The sequence below is a fragment of the Aethalodelphis obliquidens genome, unplaced genomic scaffold, assembly GCF_003676395.1.
Source record: "Aethalodelphis obliquidens isolate GAN/ISIS:26980383/991018 unplaced genomic scaffold, ASM367639v1 scaffold42, whole genome shotgun sequence".
In the NCBI taxonomy this organism is placed as follows: Eukaryota; Metazoa; Chordata; class Mammalia; order Artiodactyla; family Delphinidae; genus Aethalodelphis; species Aethalodelphis obliquidens.
The window spans coordinates 8,856,650-8,876,136 of NW_020837986.1; the positions used below are offsets into that span (position 1 = coordinate 8,856,650).

At 45.2% G+C, this 19,487-nt stretch overlaps 1 protein-coding gene across 8 annotated transcripts in view; it reads right to left on the minus strand.

The window, feature by feature from the left end:
• Positions 1-2,043: 2,043 nt before the first annotated feature.
• Positions 2,044-19,487, minus strand: part of RPN2 (ribophorin II) — a 54,025-nt gene continuing 36,581 nt past the window's right edge. For 2 of the 8 annotated variants that reach the window (XR_003427114.1, XR_003427112.1), the window contains 10 exons: positions 17,889-17,980; positions 15,773-15,887; positions 13,263-13,457; positions 11,999-12,085; positions 10,390-10,485; positions 8,517-8,592; positions 6,826-6,955; positions 5,259-5,306; positions 2,607-2,879; positions 2,044-2,362 (listed from right to left, as the gene is read on the minus strand). Coding sequence is in view for 5 of the 8 variants with exons in the window: in XM_027078357.1 (XP_026934158.1) it covers positions 2,350-2,362; positions 5,259-5,306; positions 6,826-6,955; positions 8,517-8,592; positions 10,390-10,485; positions 11,999-12,085; positions 13,263-13,457; positions 15,773-15,887; positions 17,889-17,980 (852 nt within the window). In the remaining 3 variants the exon portion in view is untranslated. Of the gene's footprint in view, positions 2,363-2,606; positions 2,880-5,194; positions 5,307-6,825; positions 6,956-8,516; positions 8,593-10,389; positions 10,486-11,998; positions 12,086-13,262; positions 13,458-15,772; positions 15,888-17,888; positions 17,981-19,487 lie in introns of all 8 variants that reach the window. The other 6 variants (XM_027078357.1, XM_027078355.1, XM_027078359.1 and 3 more) reach the window with 4 other exon arrangements.

The window sequence follows — 19,487 nt, forward strand, 5'->3', positions numbered from 1 at the left end:
CCCCTGCTCTAGGAAGCTGTTTCCTGATCTCCTGCCCTCCAGCCACTGCACTTCTATGCTCAGGCCCTACTGCCCTTCTCTACACCTCTGTCCAGCAGGCCTCAACCAATCTGTCTTCCAGAACTATACAGGTCTGGTTACAGGTGCGACAGTACCAGGTGGGTGGGTCTCCTGTTCTCCTCCCTTCCCCACTACTCTGAGCCGCTGAGGTCCCAGCACCCATAAGCAGGGACACTAGGAGCCACCCAACAGCAGTTGGAGACCAACATCACCTTTTCCCATCAGGGCGGGATAAGAAGCTAAAATTTAAAAGCAAGGCTTTCAGTCATACGTCTACAGGAGCCAGGCAGGTACCAATCGCGCGAAGTTGGTGGGAGGACCGATGCCAGAGTAGGCGGAACCCGTGGGGGCAGGACTGTGGCAGACTGGAGAGTGCAGGCCCAACCCAAAGGCAGCAGATGCTATTCAGCTTCAGCTGATTGTTGTCATACAGGAATCAGGCCCAATGTTGCCGGCTCTGATTTTCTTTTTCCAGAGAATCCCAAACCCCCAATTGGATTTTTTTAAAATAAATTTATTTATTTTACTTATTTTTATCTTTGGCTGCACTGGGTCTTCGTGGCTGCACACAGGCTTTCTCTAGTTGCGACGAGCGGGGGCTAATCTTTGCTGCAGTGCGTGGGCTACTCATTGCGGTGGCTTCTCTTGTTGAGGAGCATGGGCTCTAGGTGTGCGGGCTTCAGTGGTTGTGGCCTGCGGGCTCAGTAGTTGTGGCTCGCGGGCTTAGCTGCTCCGTGGCATGTGGGATCCTCCCAGACCAGGGCTCAAACCCGTGTCCCCTGCACTGGCAGGCGGATTCTTAACCACTGTGCCACCAGGGAAGTCCCCAAATTGGATTTTTATATGAATTTTCTCAATTTGTAAATGTTAGCAACTAACTCAATTTAAAAAAACCAAAGAACACTATGGATCAAATAAAACATGGGCCACCGGTTTGCAACCTCTGGGAAAGGTGAGGTCTCCTTCCTATCTTAGAGGCACCCCTGTTATTGCCCGTATCAACCGCTCCCCTGCAGAGTCCCATTCAGAACCAGCCAAAGTTCCAGAATCTCCTTTCCTCTTTCCCCAGTTAAAATCCCCATTTTGAAGGGGCAAGTCCAGCTACGCTGGAAAGCAATCTGATTAAAATAATTTCTACCCCCCAAACTCAATAAATACTCCTAGGATTACCTGCCTTTCAAAAGTTATCTACTATTATGTTTCAATTAATAGAAGTAGAGGCAATGAGCCAAAGTACGTAACTATGGGCCAATTAGGACAGATGCCAAACACTGAGCCAAGCACTTCAGATTCATGAAACTCTTTCAGCCATATGAGGAGGCACTGTATTATCTTCTACGGAAGAAAAAAAAGGAGGCTTAGAGACATTAAGCCACTTGCCCAAAGTCCTTCAGCGTGTAAGTGGTAACAGTAGGCTTGCCCAACACTGAAGTCTGCACACATAAACACACTGCTCAATATTACTTCTCTAAGTGATATCGTATAACCTCCACGTAATGGTCATCCCGGGCACAACTTCCAAAGGGGCATTCTTGAGATGCATGTGTCCCTCTAAGAACCTAAGATAGCTCATGGGCTCAGCCTTCTTTTAAGATAATCCCTTCCCTTCCCCACTGCACACCAAGACCAAACTTTCAAGGCAAAAGCAGGGGGGTCTTCAGATATCGACAGGACATAGTTGGTACCCAGTGCTGGAGAGGAAGAAAGGATGCTGGCTTTTCCAGGTAATCCTCAGCTCTGCTAAGAAAGAGGTGACGGGGGCATGAGTCCGATCCCTGGTCGGGGAACTAAACTCCCACATGCTATGCTATGCGGCAAAAAAAAAAAAAAAAAGAAAGAAAGAAAGAGGTGAGAAGGACCAACGTAAAACGTCCTGGAGAAACACCCCGGCCACTGTGTCAAGCATACTTCCCAACGAAGGCCTCATGTTATGTGCCCTGGGAATCCAATCAGCCCCAAAGTACCGGAAGAAACTCTCTGGTCTTCATTCCTATTATTCTCTTTATTCCATAACAGATTAATTACAGATTTCAACTTTTCAATGCAACATGTGGGTAAGTTAGAATATTCACAGCATCTTGCTAGGGCACCATGCCACAGAAACAGAGTATCTGGGCTCACAGGTACCTGCTCTGTGTTGGGGAAATAGAAAAACAAGCAAAACGATTTTGACTTTTTTCTTTTTAAATAAAGGGTTTTTTTCATTCCTCTTCTCAAACTATGAATTATTCTTGACTCCTTCTCTTGATATTCACTTAAGCTTTCAGAATCTCCTTCTTTTTCCTGGAACTAATGTGCTGTTCTGAAAGAAAATGGAGACAAACACAAAATTATTGAATATTTCAATTCAGTGTTGCAGCTCCTAACTGGTGACAACAGAGAGACCAAGGTACTAGGAGATCCCATTTATAAGGGAACAATCATTCATCTATTTTTTTTCATTCATCTATTAATTCTATTTATTTATGCCCCATCTCATTTCACAAAAGAATATAAGATAGCTCGAACTGAAGCTGACAACATCTTAAATAAACAATGAAACACACCTGATGATACCTAAGTAAGTGTGGTATGTGAAAACACAAGATGAGGTAATTCCAGGCACACCTCTCACAGTACAAGGCCAAAAAGACACTGTACATTTCAACTAGATGAATAGAAGAACGCTCGTCTTCAATTTCCCGGACTCCAGGTCTGCCAAACAACACATGCCCTCACGTAGCTTGGAAGATGACATTCTGACCTTTCGGTACAGAAATCTGCACCATATTCCTATCGTGTGGTCATGTTCTTGTCAGTGATCAGACTCGATGTCTAAACTTAAGAAAGAATGATTCTCAGAAACTGGACTCAGCTCACAGAAAAAGTTTGAGGGGATAAACACTAACTCTCTTTATTCCTTCTTTCTCCACAGCTGCCCCCCCTAGACTCCAGGAAGTGACGGGGAAACACAAGAAGGGAAGTGACTGTCTGGACAGACACTGTGCAGCCAGAGGATGACAGCACCAAGTAAGTGATTCAGATGGTTCTGGTGAGCAGAAGCAAGGTGCTCACACACAGGCCGTCCTCAGCAGGCAGCTGTCCCCAGTGGTGAGGGCTGATGTGATGACAAGGCGGTCTTGCAGAATGGCAGGCTCCAAACCAATTAATCAACAGTTCCAAGGGGCACGCATGCACAGGCATGACTCATCCTGAGGGCCAAAGTGAGTGCCCCTAATTCTCTGCCAGCGTTCAGAGGTTCCCAGGTGTGTGTTCCAGGAATTCCCTGGCGGTCCAGTAGTTAGGACTCCGAGCTTCCACTGCAGGGGGCACAGGTTCGATCCCTGGTCGGGGAACTAAGATCCCACAAGCCACGTGGGGCGGCCAAAAAAGAAAAAAAAAGTATGTGTGTTTCGAAACGTTCATGCAGAGAGGACAGCGTTAATTATGAAATAAGAACAGCAGAAAGGGTGGTGACCCACAAGCCTCCATCTTAGCTAAGAAATTAGCCCTCTGTTACGCCTGATCAAATCAATACCTGTTCTCAGATCAAAAACACTTGGCTACTAGGGACTTTCCTCTAAAAGACAAGGTCCCAACCTCAGGAAGTCCCAAATGTCCAAATGATCAAGTGACTTTCCTCTTTCTCAAGCAGTATGGTTTGGGGGTAGCAGGGGGGCAGACTATCTAAAAATCAAGAAAAACAAAACGAATCCAGTTAGTTTTAAAGAATTAAAGAGCTCAATACTTAGCAGAAGGGACTAGTTCTGAAAACAAATCTCAGCGAGAGCAACTGTAATTCAGGACAAAACCAAATGGATAAGGCTAAGGAATGGCGGGTGGGGAGAAGGGACAGACCACAAAGAGACATAGGAGCTCACTGGAATGTGGAAATAAGTTTGTACCTTGGCTGAGGTAGTGTCTACTACATCTTTCAAGATTCACAGAATTGTACACTAACAAGGGTGAATTTTACTGTATATGAATTAATCCTGAAAAAACAAAACCAAAACAAATGTAGTCGCTTTCTGAGCAAGTCGTCTCTGAGCAAGCCTGTGTTGAGAACTAGATGTTCCAGCTTATGTTCACACATCAGTGAAAAAGGCTCTACATTCTATGCTTTTGTTGATTTCTCCTATTTTCAGAGGAGTGAAAATTAGATGGCTTTGTTGCTTTGGCAGGGAAAGCCATTTCCATGGCAAAGGACGAGAGGGAACATGACTTGAAAACTCAAATACCTCCCTCCTCTTTGTTGGCCTAGTACAGGGGTCAACAAACTGTGCCCCACAGGCCAGATGCAGCCCACCACCTGCTTCTGTAAACAAAGTTTCATTGGAACATGGCCATGCGGGTTTGTTTACGTGGTCTATGGCTGCTCTCACATTATAGTGGCAGAGTTGAGTAGTTGTAACAGAGACCGTATGGCCTGCAAAGCCTAAGTACTATCTGGCTCTTTCTAGAAAACTTCTGCCAATCCTTGGTCTAAAGGAGCTGATCAGTGAAGCATCAGACACTCTCTTCTCCTTCCCTCCCTTCACCTTCCTCCACTCCCATCCTCATCCTAGGACTGACACAATGGAGAACAGGTGATATTTCACTTGACATTTTAGTCACACAGGGAGCTGCCCTGAACCATATGTCCTGAGCTCTAGGAACCTGGGTTTTGATGATGCTGGCTTTGATATGTGGCCATCAGTCTTCAAAATTTAGCGTCTCACCAAACCACACTGTTTGGCCCAATCAGAGGTTAATATTACAAAAAGGCCTAGAACAGTGACAAGGTGTGCCAGGATTTGCCATGGGACCATCATTTAATGAATTTAGATGTCCTGAATGGGGGGGGGGTGTCCCCTTTTAAGAAGTCCAAGGTTGAATCTGTCTATCCTCAACTCTGTTCTCCTCTGAATACAGAGAGGGGCTGTGTCTATAAAGTACCCCGTGGGACACACGGGAGGATGGAGCCTTACAGTCGAAGCCAGGTCAGAGCTGCTCTGCTGCAGTTACCATCAGCTGGGCTAACTCAGGGGGCTTTGGCTTTTGCCCTGGTCCAGTTACAGCTTGGTCCAGGAAGTGGGGAAATGGCCTCAGAATTCAGCTTCGGCTTAGGGAGGGATGGGGAGGAACAAGTGTGCTGAAAATCAGATAAATAACTGACATGCATGAGGTGGGCAAGATGGAAAGGGGCCCTGCTCCTGGGATGAGTCGCCCTTCATCTTTACCGTAGTGTCCTATATTTTGCCAATCTACTGCTCTGCTCTGCAGCGATCCTGCCAAAGGAAAGAGGGTTTGAGAGTCAAGAAAGGACAGTAAGAAGAGAAATAAGCTGAGGAAAGAAATGGCAAACACCCGACCAGAGCTTCTGTTAGAGTCATCGTTTTCCCCAGGGGCAGAGCTTGCTCTAGGACTCAGGAAGACGGCAACAGAGTGGGCTGTGACTTTCTATATAGAATGGAGGGTGGGATGAGAACCATGGTCTTCCTCCCCAGAAAGTGTACACAATGTTAGCCTTCCAGACTAGGAACTCCCGCTGAGCAGGACCTAAATCAAACGGTTTCCACTCCCATCTCTCCTTAATCTTGTTCATCTTGTGTGGGCAACTTCCAGAAAAGAGTGAACTCAGCAGAGGACAGCCTTTTGGCTCCCTGGGGCCTGGACGGGCTGCTCTGAGGGAACAGGGCTCTGCTCAGAGAAAACAGCTGAGTCCTGGCTCTTTCTCAGATGCAGTGCAGAGCCACCAAGTTCAGGCTGCTGGAGGGGCAGAGAAGTGAGCCAGTGGCCACTGCTGGTGCTAAGGGAAGCTCTAGCGGAATCTGGACGGCCACAGGCGGGGCAGGGAGCATGCTGGGGCCGGTATCCACGGTGAGGCACTCAGAGAGCTCTATGGAGTCTCAGGCAGGGAGGAGACGTGGGACTCTCCCGCCCATAACAGTCTCTGAGCAAGTCTCTCTCTGATCTGACCAACTTAACTGGCAGCCGCACGGTGGGGGCTAACACTATTGTGTTACATTCTTCCACCAAAAGTCCTGGAGAGGAGAAAGTAGGGCACGTCTGAAATTGTGAACTTCCAAAGGTGAAAGCAATTCTGACCTTTTCTTATTGACCTTTATGTGGCTGAAATCACCCAAGTTCTAATAAAGTTAAATCAATGAGAAATACCTACGTGACATTTAAATTTGCTTCTAAGCCAGCTTCTAAAGTCAAGCTGCCAGCAAGCTGCCATTGCGGGGGGACCTGACCATTTGTGTGAACCTAAGTTTGTCTGGTTCTTGGGGACGTGATGCGGGCCACTGAGCAGTGCTCCCTGCTGGGGGCCTCTGTAAAGCCCGACGTGGTTTCTGGGGGGAAGATCATGGACCTCATACTTAGGAGGAAGAGCTCCGGGAGGCTGTGGTGGTTACAGAAGAGTCCTCCTCGGGGGTGCGGGAGGAGGGCAGAAAAGGGTTTTCTGCGGCAGCAGAGGAGAAAACTGTTATACAGCCAGCACACTAACAACAACCTTCTGCCACCTGTCCTAACCCATTTTAATCTTCATAAAGCAATTATTTTCTTCTCTCGTTTCAATGTGCCGGGGCATAAACTGTTGTGGTTTTAACGTATTTAAAACTTATCACCAAGGCTCTTTTCTGATTTAAAAGGCTTCTGTATCGGGCTGGATTAAGGTGTCACGCTGGCCCCTAAGGACATGAATCATTTTGCCACATACCGCTGTTCAAAGAGCTGGGTGGACAGAGCTGACAACAGTATTTCTAATCCCACTCTGGGTCCCTGGCCCACCCCCAACCTTACCTCTTGATTGCCTGCTGGGCCAGCATGCGATTGCCAGCCAGAAACGTCACACTGCCCAAGATGGCCAGGTACTTCAGGGTCTGGAACATGTTGAGTTGCGTCCAGTAGACATACATGAGCCCCAGCATAGCTACGAGAACAGGCGTCATGATAGCCAATTAAGTCAAACAGTGACATTGCCCTGGGCAGAGGACAGTTAGAAGCCAGTAACTGCAGATCCTAAGAGGTCTGTATTTATAGACAGCATGTTTTATTCCCTTTATCTGATGCCAGAAAATAAACAGCTCAATATACTTGCTTCTCAGCCCTGGCTACCAAGAAATCCACAGGTAAAAACCAGATCTCAGCAACTTGGTTCCATATTCCAGCTCGCATCTTTGTTCTTTAACGCAGGTTTTGTTGTTGTTTGTTTTTTAAGTTATGTCATGTTATATTTGGGATTCAGTTGATTTTTTAAATTCTGGATGAAAGCCCATAGGATTAAAGAAATGAATCATTTTTCTTTTCATTAAAAAAATTTTTAGGGCTAATTTGCCACTGTGACTAGGAAGGAAGCAAGGAGGACAGAGGAGGAAGGTTTAGTCAATAGGGCTCAGGTCTGGGCACTGAGGACCCTGGGTTCTGGCCCAGGCTCTGCCCTTCACAGCCACTTAATTTCTCTGAGCCTAAATTCTCTCACCCATCAAACAAGGAGCATAATTCCTACCCTGGTCGCTCCCATCAGGGTTGTGATGAGAATCAAATGAGGGAATGTACACAAAAAGCACTCTGGCAAAAAAAGTCATGGCTCTAAACAAATTTATATTCAGGTTTTGTTCTCAGCCTGACCTGGGAGGGCCATCACTCAAATTCAGTTAACTGGGCTGGAGAGAAAGGTCTTCCTGTCAATTCTGCCCAGAAGGATGACAGATGAACTACAGCAGGGGTTCTTAGCCCTTTCTGAGGTCATGGACCACTGTCAGACTTTTGATCAAAGTTACAGACTCTCTCTTTCCCCAGGAAAACAGAGATACAAATTTGCCTAGAGTTTCAAGGGATTCGTCTGTGGACCCCTACAGAATCAGCACACTATGGACACAAAGAGGGTGACTCCTGAAAGAGTCAAAGAAATCAGAAAAGAATATTAATGTCTCAGTGAAATGCAAGGGTCACCAATTCAATAGTATCGAAAGTTTCTGAAACGCCTAACTGATTTGTGAATTTACTGTCTTGTAACAGTTAGGTCCTAAGTTTTCAAGAGAACAATGCAGGACAGCATGTCTGACTGTGGAAGGGACTGTTTTCTACTACAGTCCAGACACAGCCGCTAGCAAATGTGAAGATCAATACGTTGGGGGAAGATAACCGTTGGAAACTGCATTAATGCTGTTCACTCAGGAAGATGGCTCAATGTAAAGATACAATAAGTGAGTAATCTCTGGAAATGAACAGAGCTATTAAATGAAGGTAAAACGGCCTGCCAATGGCAGCCTAGTACAATGAAACCCAATATAATGACAGCTGTTCTAAGTTGATGGGCCAAACAGGTTTATCATCATATTAACTGTCGTAAAAGGCCACGAGGAAGAGGGAAATGTTATGCTATTAAGTCATTATAGTTAATAGGCTGTGGGTCTACTTAACAGGGCTTTTGCGTGGGCAGGCAAAATGTCAAAGGAGGTTAAATGGAATTAGCAGCCTGGGGCGCTTACCAGCATGTCCCAGGTGAAAGGTAATCGTGCTAGGAGCAAAAGTGAAGTTGGAGACGTTGGCACCAATCCGGATCCACTGAACGATGGGGAGAGATAAATTAAAAAGACGTTAGAACTTGAAAGGGAGGCAACACATGCCATGCCAATGCTAATCCAATAAACAGCCCTAAGGGCTTAAAAGTTCATGCGTACCTGAAGAACAGGGAATTTTTCCAAGTGACGACCACCCTATTGTAAGTCCTCAGAAAAAACTGTTCTCTTTTTTCTTTAGAAAGGCATTCCAACACCTGCTCTCAAATGCGCTTGGGTAACTCAAACCTGAACATCATTTTTAATGACAGCAAACTTTTCTATTTTAAAACAGGTGAAACCATGAGGCTGAAAGGTCAGAACCTGTATTTGTGATGAAGTAACTGGCACCCCTGCTAATTTCTCTAAGTATTGGTGAGATAAACCCACCAGCAGTTGGGAGGATGCACACGCTCTTGCTGTGGGTTCCATGCTTTTTGAAATTCTGATCACTCAAAAGAACAGGTGCCCATATCCTAGGTCTGGTTTCTGAAAGCTTGTGGCATGCCTTCCAGATTTAGATTGACCAATAATTCTTTTATTAAAATCAATGAATGAATTATGAACACAAGCAACTTTCCAAAAGTAAGATCCAATGAGTTTTCCATACAGTTCTCAAAATTCTCTGAACTTTGAGGATTTACATCTATGTTTATAATTTTTTAAAAAGAGACAAGGGAGGGCTTCCCTGGTGGCGCAGTGGTTGAGAGTCCGCCTGCCGATGCAGGGGACGCGGGTTCGTGCCCCGGTCCGGGAGGATCCCACGTGCCGCGGAGCGGCTGGGCCCGTGAGCCATGGCCACTGAGCCTGTGCGTCCGGAGCCTGTGCTCCGCAATGGGAGAGGCCACAACAGTGAGAGGCCCACGTACCGCAAAAAAAAAAAAAAAAAAAAAAAATCAAACTGTACATTAAAGTATAAGAGGTAAAAATGTCCTTCTTCTATACTCCCTAAAAGGCCCCCTCCTTAGAGGCGACCAACACTAATAGATGATGCCTTTTTAAGGTTTTTAAACAAAGAGCACTGTACTAAACATACTATCCTACCCCTTGCCTTCTTCACTCAATAGAACATCTTGGCAACCTCGTCATATCAGTTGACAAGTACATAAATCTATCCATTCTTTTTTTTTTTTTTTGCGGTACGCGGGCCTCTCACTGTCGTGGCCTCTCCCGTTGCGGAGCACAGGCTCCGGATGCGCAGGCCCAGTGGCCATGGCTCACGGGCCCAGCCGCTCCGCGGCATGTGGGATCTTCCCGGACTGGGGCATGAACCTGTGTCCCCTGCATCGGCAGTCGGACTCTCAACCACTGCGCCACCAGGGAAGCCCTATCCATTCTTTTAATGAGCTGCATATTATTCCATTGTATGGATGTACATAATTTATTTAACACTTGCTTTTATGAGGACTTTAGGTTGTTTATAGTTTTATGCTCCAAACAGTGCTGAAATGCACAGCCTCTGTACTCACTTTTTCTATAGCTATTAGCATCCGGTCTTGCTTTTTTCACACTTGACCTCATCTGAACGTTCCTACAGAGCATCCCCGTCTATACACTTTTACCATTTTTAACGGCTACTGGGTACTTTCTCATGCCCCTTGATAATGGATCAGTTTTTCTGGCTGCTCCTCCATAATGGGGAATTTTAGTTATTCTAAAATTTTTTGACCATCGGTTTGGGTCACAGCTGCTGGACCCCTCTGGAGCTGTGCTGAGGCCAGAGCACAAAGCCTCCTTTGGAACAGCTACATCTGCTGAGTCTGGCGCCAGACACACGCTGCCCATGCTAATTACAGCTACTCACCAGAGCAAAGAGCAGGAGCAAGGGCGAGAGGATCAGGGCGGTGAATGTATTGGACACCACCGTGGGGGGCCTCTTCTCCGGCTCGCGGAACAGGTGCTGCCAAAAGAAGACAGGCCAGGAATATTTTAAAACGTGCTCTTCCCAGCGGGGGCTGCCATGTATATGTACTAGGAACCAAACGCCAATGACAGTCAAGAAGAGGAAATGCCTCCCAGAGGCTGAAACTTCCTGGCCGTGAGTGGCCACTTAGCCTTTCGCCTCTTCTCAACAGGGGCTTCTGCTTCCAGAGGCCTGCTTCCAAAGACACTACACCAGTTCACTACTCCTGACCAACCCTCTTTTTCCCTCCAAGACATATTGCCATTTAGAGGTTGGAGAATGCAACCTATCAAGCAGCATTTGCCTAGTATCGAAGATGGTGCCCGGGTATCTGGATGGCTGGGGTGACACACCCAAGGCAGGACTCTGGATTTCATAATGCTTCTGGGTTCCTAGGATAGCACTATCATATTTTGCTAACCAACTTAAATTAGCTAACTGGCGTATAATAATTTAAAATTTTCTTGCTTGCCAGTGTCCAGCCAACCCAGCTCCATAACAAGGCAGCTCCTCCACCTGAGACTCCTGTTCCCAACTTTTTAACCTCAGCTCCTCTTTGCTGCCACTGTCATGAAGGGACTTCTAACATTGCCTGTGGCAGTCACTGCTGCCTACTCCAACCCTATAAATCAGTCAGCACCCTCTGTCATCATGCTTATACCTTCCACTATTTAACTGCATTTGACATTCTTAAACGATGCTATAGCAACATTAGGAGGATTTTAAAAAAGAAATCCTACTACTCTAGCTTTTGGGCCCTTGTCCTTTTTCTAACAGTGAAATAAGAGTAAGTGGTCTGCTTGGAACACTTCAACATTAATTCAAATGGGGATTTCCCTGTTACTGCAGTATGATCATTTCTCACGACTGCAAACAGTCCACCGAGTGGCTCTACCTCAGTTTCTTTAACCAGTGCTCAAACTGTTTAATAATTATTGTTTATTTTGTGAACTGCTTCAGAAACTTTTCAAAGCTTTTCTTTTCTTATCTGTGAACTATTTTGATCCTCACAACAGTCCTATGGGCTGGGCTGGGCAGGGATTGCTAATATTTGTATGCAAAGAAAGTGAGTTCCAGGAGAGAGGAAGGGCTTGCCTAGGGGAGAAAAGCCCTGTTCTCCAGTTGAGTTGTCCACCTGTGGGCCCCTGGTCTATGCAGGAGCAGAGAGGAACAAAGCCAAATCCATGTGTGCTGTAGTATCAAGCAGTGATCTGAGGGCTAAACCTCCTGCATGTTTAGGAAAAACAGATTCAGGTTCTGATTTTGTCTCCAACTATCTGTTTTCTGGGAGCTGGTCAGTGGGCAGCTTGAGCCTGTTTTTTCAGCACTAGGATGGGGCTGATATTTGCCCTGACTGATCCACAAGATGGCAAAGACCAAACTATAAAACATCATATAAACAGGTTAAAGAAGGGACCAGAGCCAGTGTCCAGGGGTCTGCTGCCCTCTCTCACTGTGTCCACTTCACATTTCTCTTCAATGTTTAGTGAAGAACTCTTTTGGGATCTACCTGAATTTCCTGTTTGGGGGTGAAAAGGTTCTTGGACAGGACAGTCGACGGAGCATCTTCTTCAGGGAACCTGATGACCACATCAGCCTAAAAAAATAAATGCAGCCATTAAAGGCACAGGGGCAGAGAAGGAGGCGAAACTCATCAGCAGGACAGTATCTCCTAACTCACGTCCAGGACCATAACTGAAAAAAGCTCCAAGCAGTCCAATCACTTCTGATCCATTAGCCGACAAACTGAGGCAGTAAAAATTTCAAGAACAAAATAAGTATTTGTTGAAAATCCTTTTTAGACCAAGAGTTCCAATTTTCTACTGGTCTGGTGAGCCCCACAGAGCTGCCTAATACAAAAATCCCAGCTGGTACTCAGGCTGTTATAGTTGCAATCAGAAACTGCTCCATGTCCCTAGGAAGTATAATTTAGTCTCAGACGCCCCCCCCCCCAAAAAAAAGAAATGAAAATGTGCTCTCATACAAAAAGCAGCCCAAAGTCCAAGAGAAGAAAAGGAGCTTTGAATACAACATAAGAAAATGCAGCTGCCCCTTTGTCTTGCAAAGGGAGCCAACCACTCAAGGCCTGCAGTTTGGCCTCTGCTACCTTTCCAACCTCACCGCCTACTGCTCTGGACCAGATTCAGGTGCTCCAGCAAAATGGACCCAACTCATAACTCACTGAAAGCACCTCAAGCTTTTCTGGAGGCTGTTCCCCCAGCAATCAATCTATAGTCCCCCAGATACTATTCTGATAAACCCCTGCAATTCTTCCCTAGTTCAAATGCCATGTCTTTCAAGCTTTCTCTTAACACACCAGTCAAAAGTGAGTTATGTAAGTGAAACACACTATGTAAACTATTAATACACCTTGTAGTTGTTGGTTATTAGTTAATTAGCATTTTGCATATCCCACAATTCACTGTCCCACACCATCCTGAATTGGAATTGGATTTCAAATCTTAGGCCCCTCCCTGGCCCACACTGTGAGGCCAAGCCATATCTCAAAGCCTTTATCTCATATCTATGTACCCCCCCCATAGTGCTTTGCTGTATTATGAAAACCTTCTTCTACTACAACTTTTATAGAAATTTGCTAGAACCCATGAGGGCAAATCTATGCATCAATCATTCCCTCAATCACTATTTATTAAACCCCTAAGACGTGCCAGGGCGAGGCCAGGGTAGGGAGCCCATGCCCTGGAGAGGAGCTGTCTGTGTCTGACTGCAGCACAGCCACTCTTGCCTGGGTCAAGATACATGGAGGCACATACCACATTCCACAGGATTGGGTTCTTCAAAGTAGCATCTCCGATGATCAAGTAGAGACTGTAGGTGCCGGACGCAGAGTCAAATTCGAGCTTTCTCTCAGAGGTATCCAGTTCAAACTTGTACACGTTCTTGCTGTCCGGCTCCGCAACAAATACCACCTCCTGGCCAGTCTTCTGGTTATGGAGTCGGACAAATGTCTGGATAGAACAATAACGCAACCCTTCATCTGATAATTTCAAAACTCCCTCCGGGCCCAACATCAAATCAACAAGGCAGCAGGCTGTCAGTTCTTTCATCGCAGTGGGAGCTCTGGGATCTGCCAGGCCTGCCCGAGAAAGCAGGAGGAGTGGCCGTCCCACCCTGCTTACTAGCTCAGAGATCAGAGATCACTTTTTGCTAGTATAAGAAATTTAACTTAGGGGTCCAGCCAATTCTCAACGACTTGTAGGCCGAATGCCCAGTTTGTGGATGATTTAAGCCCTTTGCTGTTGCTGTAATTTCTTCTTTCTGCCAGCCTTTTGGCCACTTTGCTGCCCAATTAACTTCTTCACCAGAGGGTGAAAAGAAGGGAAATGAGGTGGAACTTTAAGAAGCTCATTTTCAATTTCCTAGTGCCTCCAGCTGAAGATTTAGGAGAGAAGGCTTGGGGATTGATAGCAAGGCAGAGTTCTAATCGAGCAAAGCAGCCCAGTGTCAGAGAGAGCCTAGCTTGAAGACAAACAGATTTGGTTACACTACTAATTGGCTGAGCAGGTTACTTAACCTCCTTGAGCCTTGATTTCTGCATCTTTAAGATAGAAAGGTTAACTTCTACATGTGGTATATCTATGTCAAGAGTCACAATAATGTAGGCAAAGCATTTAGCGTAGGACCCACTATATACTAGCTAGTCAACAAACATTTATCAATGATGGTATGAGTCTAATCACCTTATCCCCCCAATGGCCTAAGAAACTAAGGTTTCTGCAAATTAGAACTGCAGCAAAACTTAATATCCACTCAGCTTTTCTTTCAAGTGTTTCAAAATAAAGAATTCAACAAAGCAGGTAGATCGGTTCCATTTCACAAATCATGAGGCACGGAGTTTAAATGAGTTGCCATGGTCACAGAGCTAGTGCTGGATCCACAGAAAAAACATAAATCTCATTTGTTACTTTACACCTGGGCAACAAAGAACCACCATCAAAGTATTTAGGGAAAGAGGCCCAGAGCTGTGAAGCCTCCTGACTCCAGCAGTCTTGGCCAAGAATGGGATTTAGAAGCCTGGATGCCTGATATTCCTCCTGTCACAGCCAAGCACAGGCAGCAGCCAGGCTCATCTACAAAATGTCATCTCTACCTAGGAGGTCTGTAAGCCAGGGTTTCCAAAACAGAATCTTGGATGAGATGAGGAGTATTCAGTTAAAAGTTATACTTCCTCACTAACTCTTCCTGCCCTAACCCTAATCCCACCAATTTTGTCTTGTAATTACTTCTCTTCATATTCTGTCTTCCCTTGTGCTGTTTCACTGGCAGATGTCATTCTGAGAAGGAGCTGGGAAGTGCTAAGGGGCTGAAAAGTTAGTCGTGGCTAAGTGGCCTGACCGAGCTCTCTGGAGCTTGGGTGTGGAGGGAGGAGAAGCAGAGAAGGGCCGGGACGGCGGTGCTGGCGGCAGCCACTCTGGGCCTGGGCACAAGCACAGTAGCTGCAGCTACAAGAAACAGAAAGCAAAAAGGTTTCCAAGTTGAGTCCACTCACCTCCATGGTCTGTTTTGAAGCTGCCCCTCAGCATGGACACAAGTCCACTAGCTCTTGCTAAAGTACTGCTACAAAGCACCTAAACCAAGGCCACTAGGTCCCACGTTCTTTCCTATCTTTCCACATTCAAAGTACTTCTCTGAACTTCCCTTTACCATACAACCGTGGATGGGGCAGGGCTCAGAGCAGTTATTCTCAATCAAGTGGGATGACAGAGACAGGAAAGGAGGTGTCTGAGAGGACAAGGGCCATATCAGACTCTCTGGGGAAAAGATACGGTTTGAAAATCTTTTAAATAATAATCATCATTATGTTATATATGGAAAACAGAAATGAAGCCTATTGGTTTCATAACACGAGGGAGGCACAAGTTAAAAAGTGCTAGTTTTCAGATTCCTACAAAATCTGCTTTGGCCAGAACAAAAGCATATTTTGGGCTCACTTCCTAGGTTTTCCTTTTTTCAAAATTATTTTAATATATGTTTTTTAGTCAGAAAGTAAAAAGCCTCAATTAAGTGCTAATCTTCCTTAAATATATCTTTTCTATGCCAGCTAATCTCTTTAAAAGAAGAGTGCATTCCAGGTTCAGGGTTACAACCAGTATAAGAGGGGCAGAGTGTCATGTGGGAGAACCCGAGGGATTGTCAGGGTTCAGAGTGAAGATCTGAAAGCAGGAATTCGGAATTTTCTCGACTCAGTGTTATATATCACGGCAACAACTATCGTGTACATCAATGTTTCAGGCCAAGAGAACCGTCTGCGCTCTTTCCTGACCTGGTGAGGGGTGAGTTCAGCACCAGTGTTCACATCTACCAGCTGGAAGAATAAAGCAAAGTTCTGGTGGCTGTCTGCGATGAATGTGCCCTTGGCTTTGGCTGGGTAGGTCACCCTGAAAGAGACATTTATAAGGTAAGTTTTCAGAAAGGAGGATCTGCAGATCTCTGAGACAAGAGAGAAGAATACAAACTTCACTTCACTGCCTAATCCTCCCTCTCCCAATTGTAACACTTTTCTGTTGTGGACAGAGTGGAGAATTGTCTGTGGCCTGAGGGCAAATTGGATTGATAAGCCAGGACTGAGAAAAGCACAGAATAAACTTTCATCAGGGTCTGGGGAAAATGCTATGCGCAGATGCTCCAGGCTTTCACTTCAAGGACCTAAGGATATCAACTCAACCAAGTCAGGCACCAATGGGGCTCACATGTCCCCATGCAAGCTCACAGGCGGACTGGAGGGCTCTGGCAAAACCACAAGGAGAAAAAAAAAAATCACAGGATCAACGTTAGCAGCATATGTGAGCAGGGTCGGGAGACTAAGAGGTAGGAGACGCAAAGGACAGAAGGGTATGTACAGTTTTTTCTTTTTTTTAATGCTGCATTTTTTTTCCTGGACACCGTTTCAATTTATTTTTCTGCCTGAAATTGAGCTTTAAAAAGTCATTCTCTCAAAAGGCAGGCTTGATGAGAAAACTGTTCTTTTCACAGCTATCTCCTGGGACTTTAGATTAAGATGGCCAGGGGGTAAAAAACAAGCCAAGTGATTACAGAGCTCACAAGCGCCACGTTTCATGTTTAGGCTTTATATTTACTTATGAGTAATGCCAACTCTTTATCTATGTAGAGTATTAAACTTTGCAAAGCACTCTTACAGACATTATTTCAGTGGATTCTCAACAGTGCTCTCATTTCCAATGTCACTATAAAAATATCCAAGCCAGAGGCAGAAAGCCTAGCCCTTCCACGTGACTTAAAAGGAATGAATGAATGCTTAGCTTCTAGTCTCTGGCTAATATCCCATCTTCAAAACAGCCTCGAAGGTTCCCCTACTTTCTTTGGCATCTATAGCCACCCCAGTTGAGTAAATTTGGGGTCTGAACTACACCCAGATGTCTAGATGCCCCCTCCACCCACACCGAATGAGGATCTGGGAGAGAGCTGAGAAATGGCTTCGTACAAGGTTCTGGCCCAACTCCGATCAATTACTAATGGTTACCTAGAAGTCTGTGTTAAAAAACATTCTGAAATACTTCCCTGGAAGTTCAGTGGTTAAGACTCTGTGCTCCCAATGCAAGGGGCACGGGTTCGATCCCTGGTTGGGGAACTAAGATCCCACACGCCACATGGCGCGGCCAAAAAAAAAAAAAAAAAGATTCTGAGTTCAGCAGGAACAAATGCTGTGACTGATCAGTGATGCCCTCCATGGACTTGAGAAAGGGACTCACAGCCCTAGCGCTGGGTATCTGCCATCTCACTTCTAAGGACCTGCGAGACGTACAACTGATTTCAGGCTCACTGTGGGCCAAAGAGAGTGGACGTGAGGCCCCTAAAAGCAAGTTCAAGACTGTGAAGATAAAGAGATGACATCAGAAAGTAAGTTAATACACTGCTTCCTCCATTAAGAAAGTCTTGTTTTAGGGAATTCCCCGGTGATCCAGTGGTTAAGACTCTGCACTTTCATTATCAAAGGTAAGGGTTAGATCCCTGGTTGGGGACCTAAGATCCCACAAGCCATGCAATGCGGCCAAAAAAAAAAAAAAACCCCAAAGAAAGTCTTGTTTTAAAAAGAAGCGACATCTGAACTAAATAATGTACTTGGTAGCACAGTTGACTGACGCAGACTTACATTCTGAGGTAAGCTCCTTGCCTCGCTGTGGACTGTTAATAAACAGCTTGCTCAGGGACTGATCACTGATATAGACAACCCCCAAATTTGTCTGGATGCCAAGCAGCACCCCTGATGCAGTGCCAGAGGAATGACAGCCTCTTTCATCTGGAGTACAAGCTGGGTCACTGCTGACACAGAAATGACATCTGAAGGGGCTCGGTGCCTAGGCATGCTCCTCCCAGCTCAAGCCTGGATTCTCCCTGTACCCAGGAGGCATCCCACCTACCGCGTGGTTTTGGGTGCAATGCTCTGATCCTTATCCACAGTGGAGAGATCGACATTTGTGATGCCAACTTCAGTGGAAATCTTGACTCTGAGCTAGGGTGAAACACAGAAGAAAATCGCCAAGTCAGCTGGTGAGTATACCAGGAATTAATATACATATCCAAATTTTTCTCTTACTTGTGAGTAAAGGCATGAAAATAATCCTAGGACAGGAGTCTTCAATGATTTTAGTAAAACTGACCCATCCCCGTAGTATTTCTACCTCTTCCATCTTGAGGCCTAAAAGTAACTCCTTGATTCTTATCCCTTCTTCCTTTCTCTGGCCTTGACTGAATGGTATATATTAAAAAAGAAACAAAAATAAAAAAAGTAGGTATCTTCATGTGTACTTTAAAATAAATAAGGGAGAAACTCCTTCAGTAGTAAACTTCAAATAATTTAAATCAACAAGTACTCAATTCTAATGACAGCTAATGTTTATTGAGTGTTTACTATGTGAAAGACACTGGCCTTCTAAAGATTATCTCATTTAATCCTCACCACAACTCTAAGGTAGTGCTATTTCAGATGAGGAAATTGAAGATTAGAGCAATGAAGCCATTCACTCAAGTTCAGATAGCTAGTAAGGCAGAGCCAGGGTTCAGGCTCAGGCATCCTGACTTAGAGTCCACGTTCTTAGGCACCTTCCTGTCCAACTTCCCAGCCAACACTTAAGTTTGTGCCAAGCAGACTATAGGTCTGCCCAAGAAGATTTAAGAAGCTATGGCAGTCATCTCTGCCATCCACCAAGTACTTCTGCTTCTCCTTCTGAGCATGTGGCAGAAATGTACTTCCCTGCCCTCCTGGAGTCAGGTATGGCCATGTGACTGGCTCTGGCCAGAAGCGTGTCACTTCCAAGTGGAAGCTTAAGAGTCGGTTTGTGATTCTCTTCTCCTCTGACATGGACATAGACGACCTACAAAGGAGCTTGCTACTTCAGCCTGGGTCCTGGAGTAAGGGCAACGTGAAGCAGAGTCTCCAGCTGACACATTAAAGATACCTTGCATGGGCAAAAAAGAAACTTGTTTTAAGCCCCTGAGATTTGGAGTTTGTTACAAGCACAAACCAGTCCATCTTAACTCTTAGGTTGCTTAAATTCTATACGTTCCCTATAAACATTTTCACAAAGAGGGGCCAGCCAATGCTAGTAAACAAGAAATTTTTAAAAATTAGATTAAAATAAACATAAAATTCCAAAAGAGACAGAAAACATGCTAAAAGTCTACCTCAAGGGAAATTTTTTATTTTTTTATTTAAATTTTTTATTTAAAATCTAAGTTTGAATGTGCAAATTATGCAATCCCAAGGCACTTTTAATGTGTAAACATATCTGTGAGACTTCCAAATATTTGATAAGCTTGAATGTAATGCTTAAAGAGATCCTTGCCACATACACTGGTTTACAGTCTAAGTTAGGATCAAGGAATAGAGACAGAAGGCTGGGCAAATAATTGAAGGAGAGCTTCAGCATTTTTCTGAAGTGCACTATCAAGGTGTGAGAACCTCAAATCAAGGGCAAAGAAGAAAAATTTAAAAGAGATAAAGATAGCGATCAAGTAAT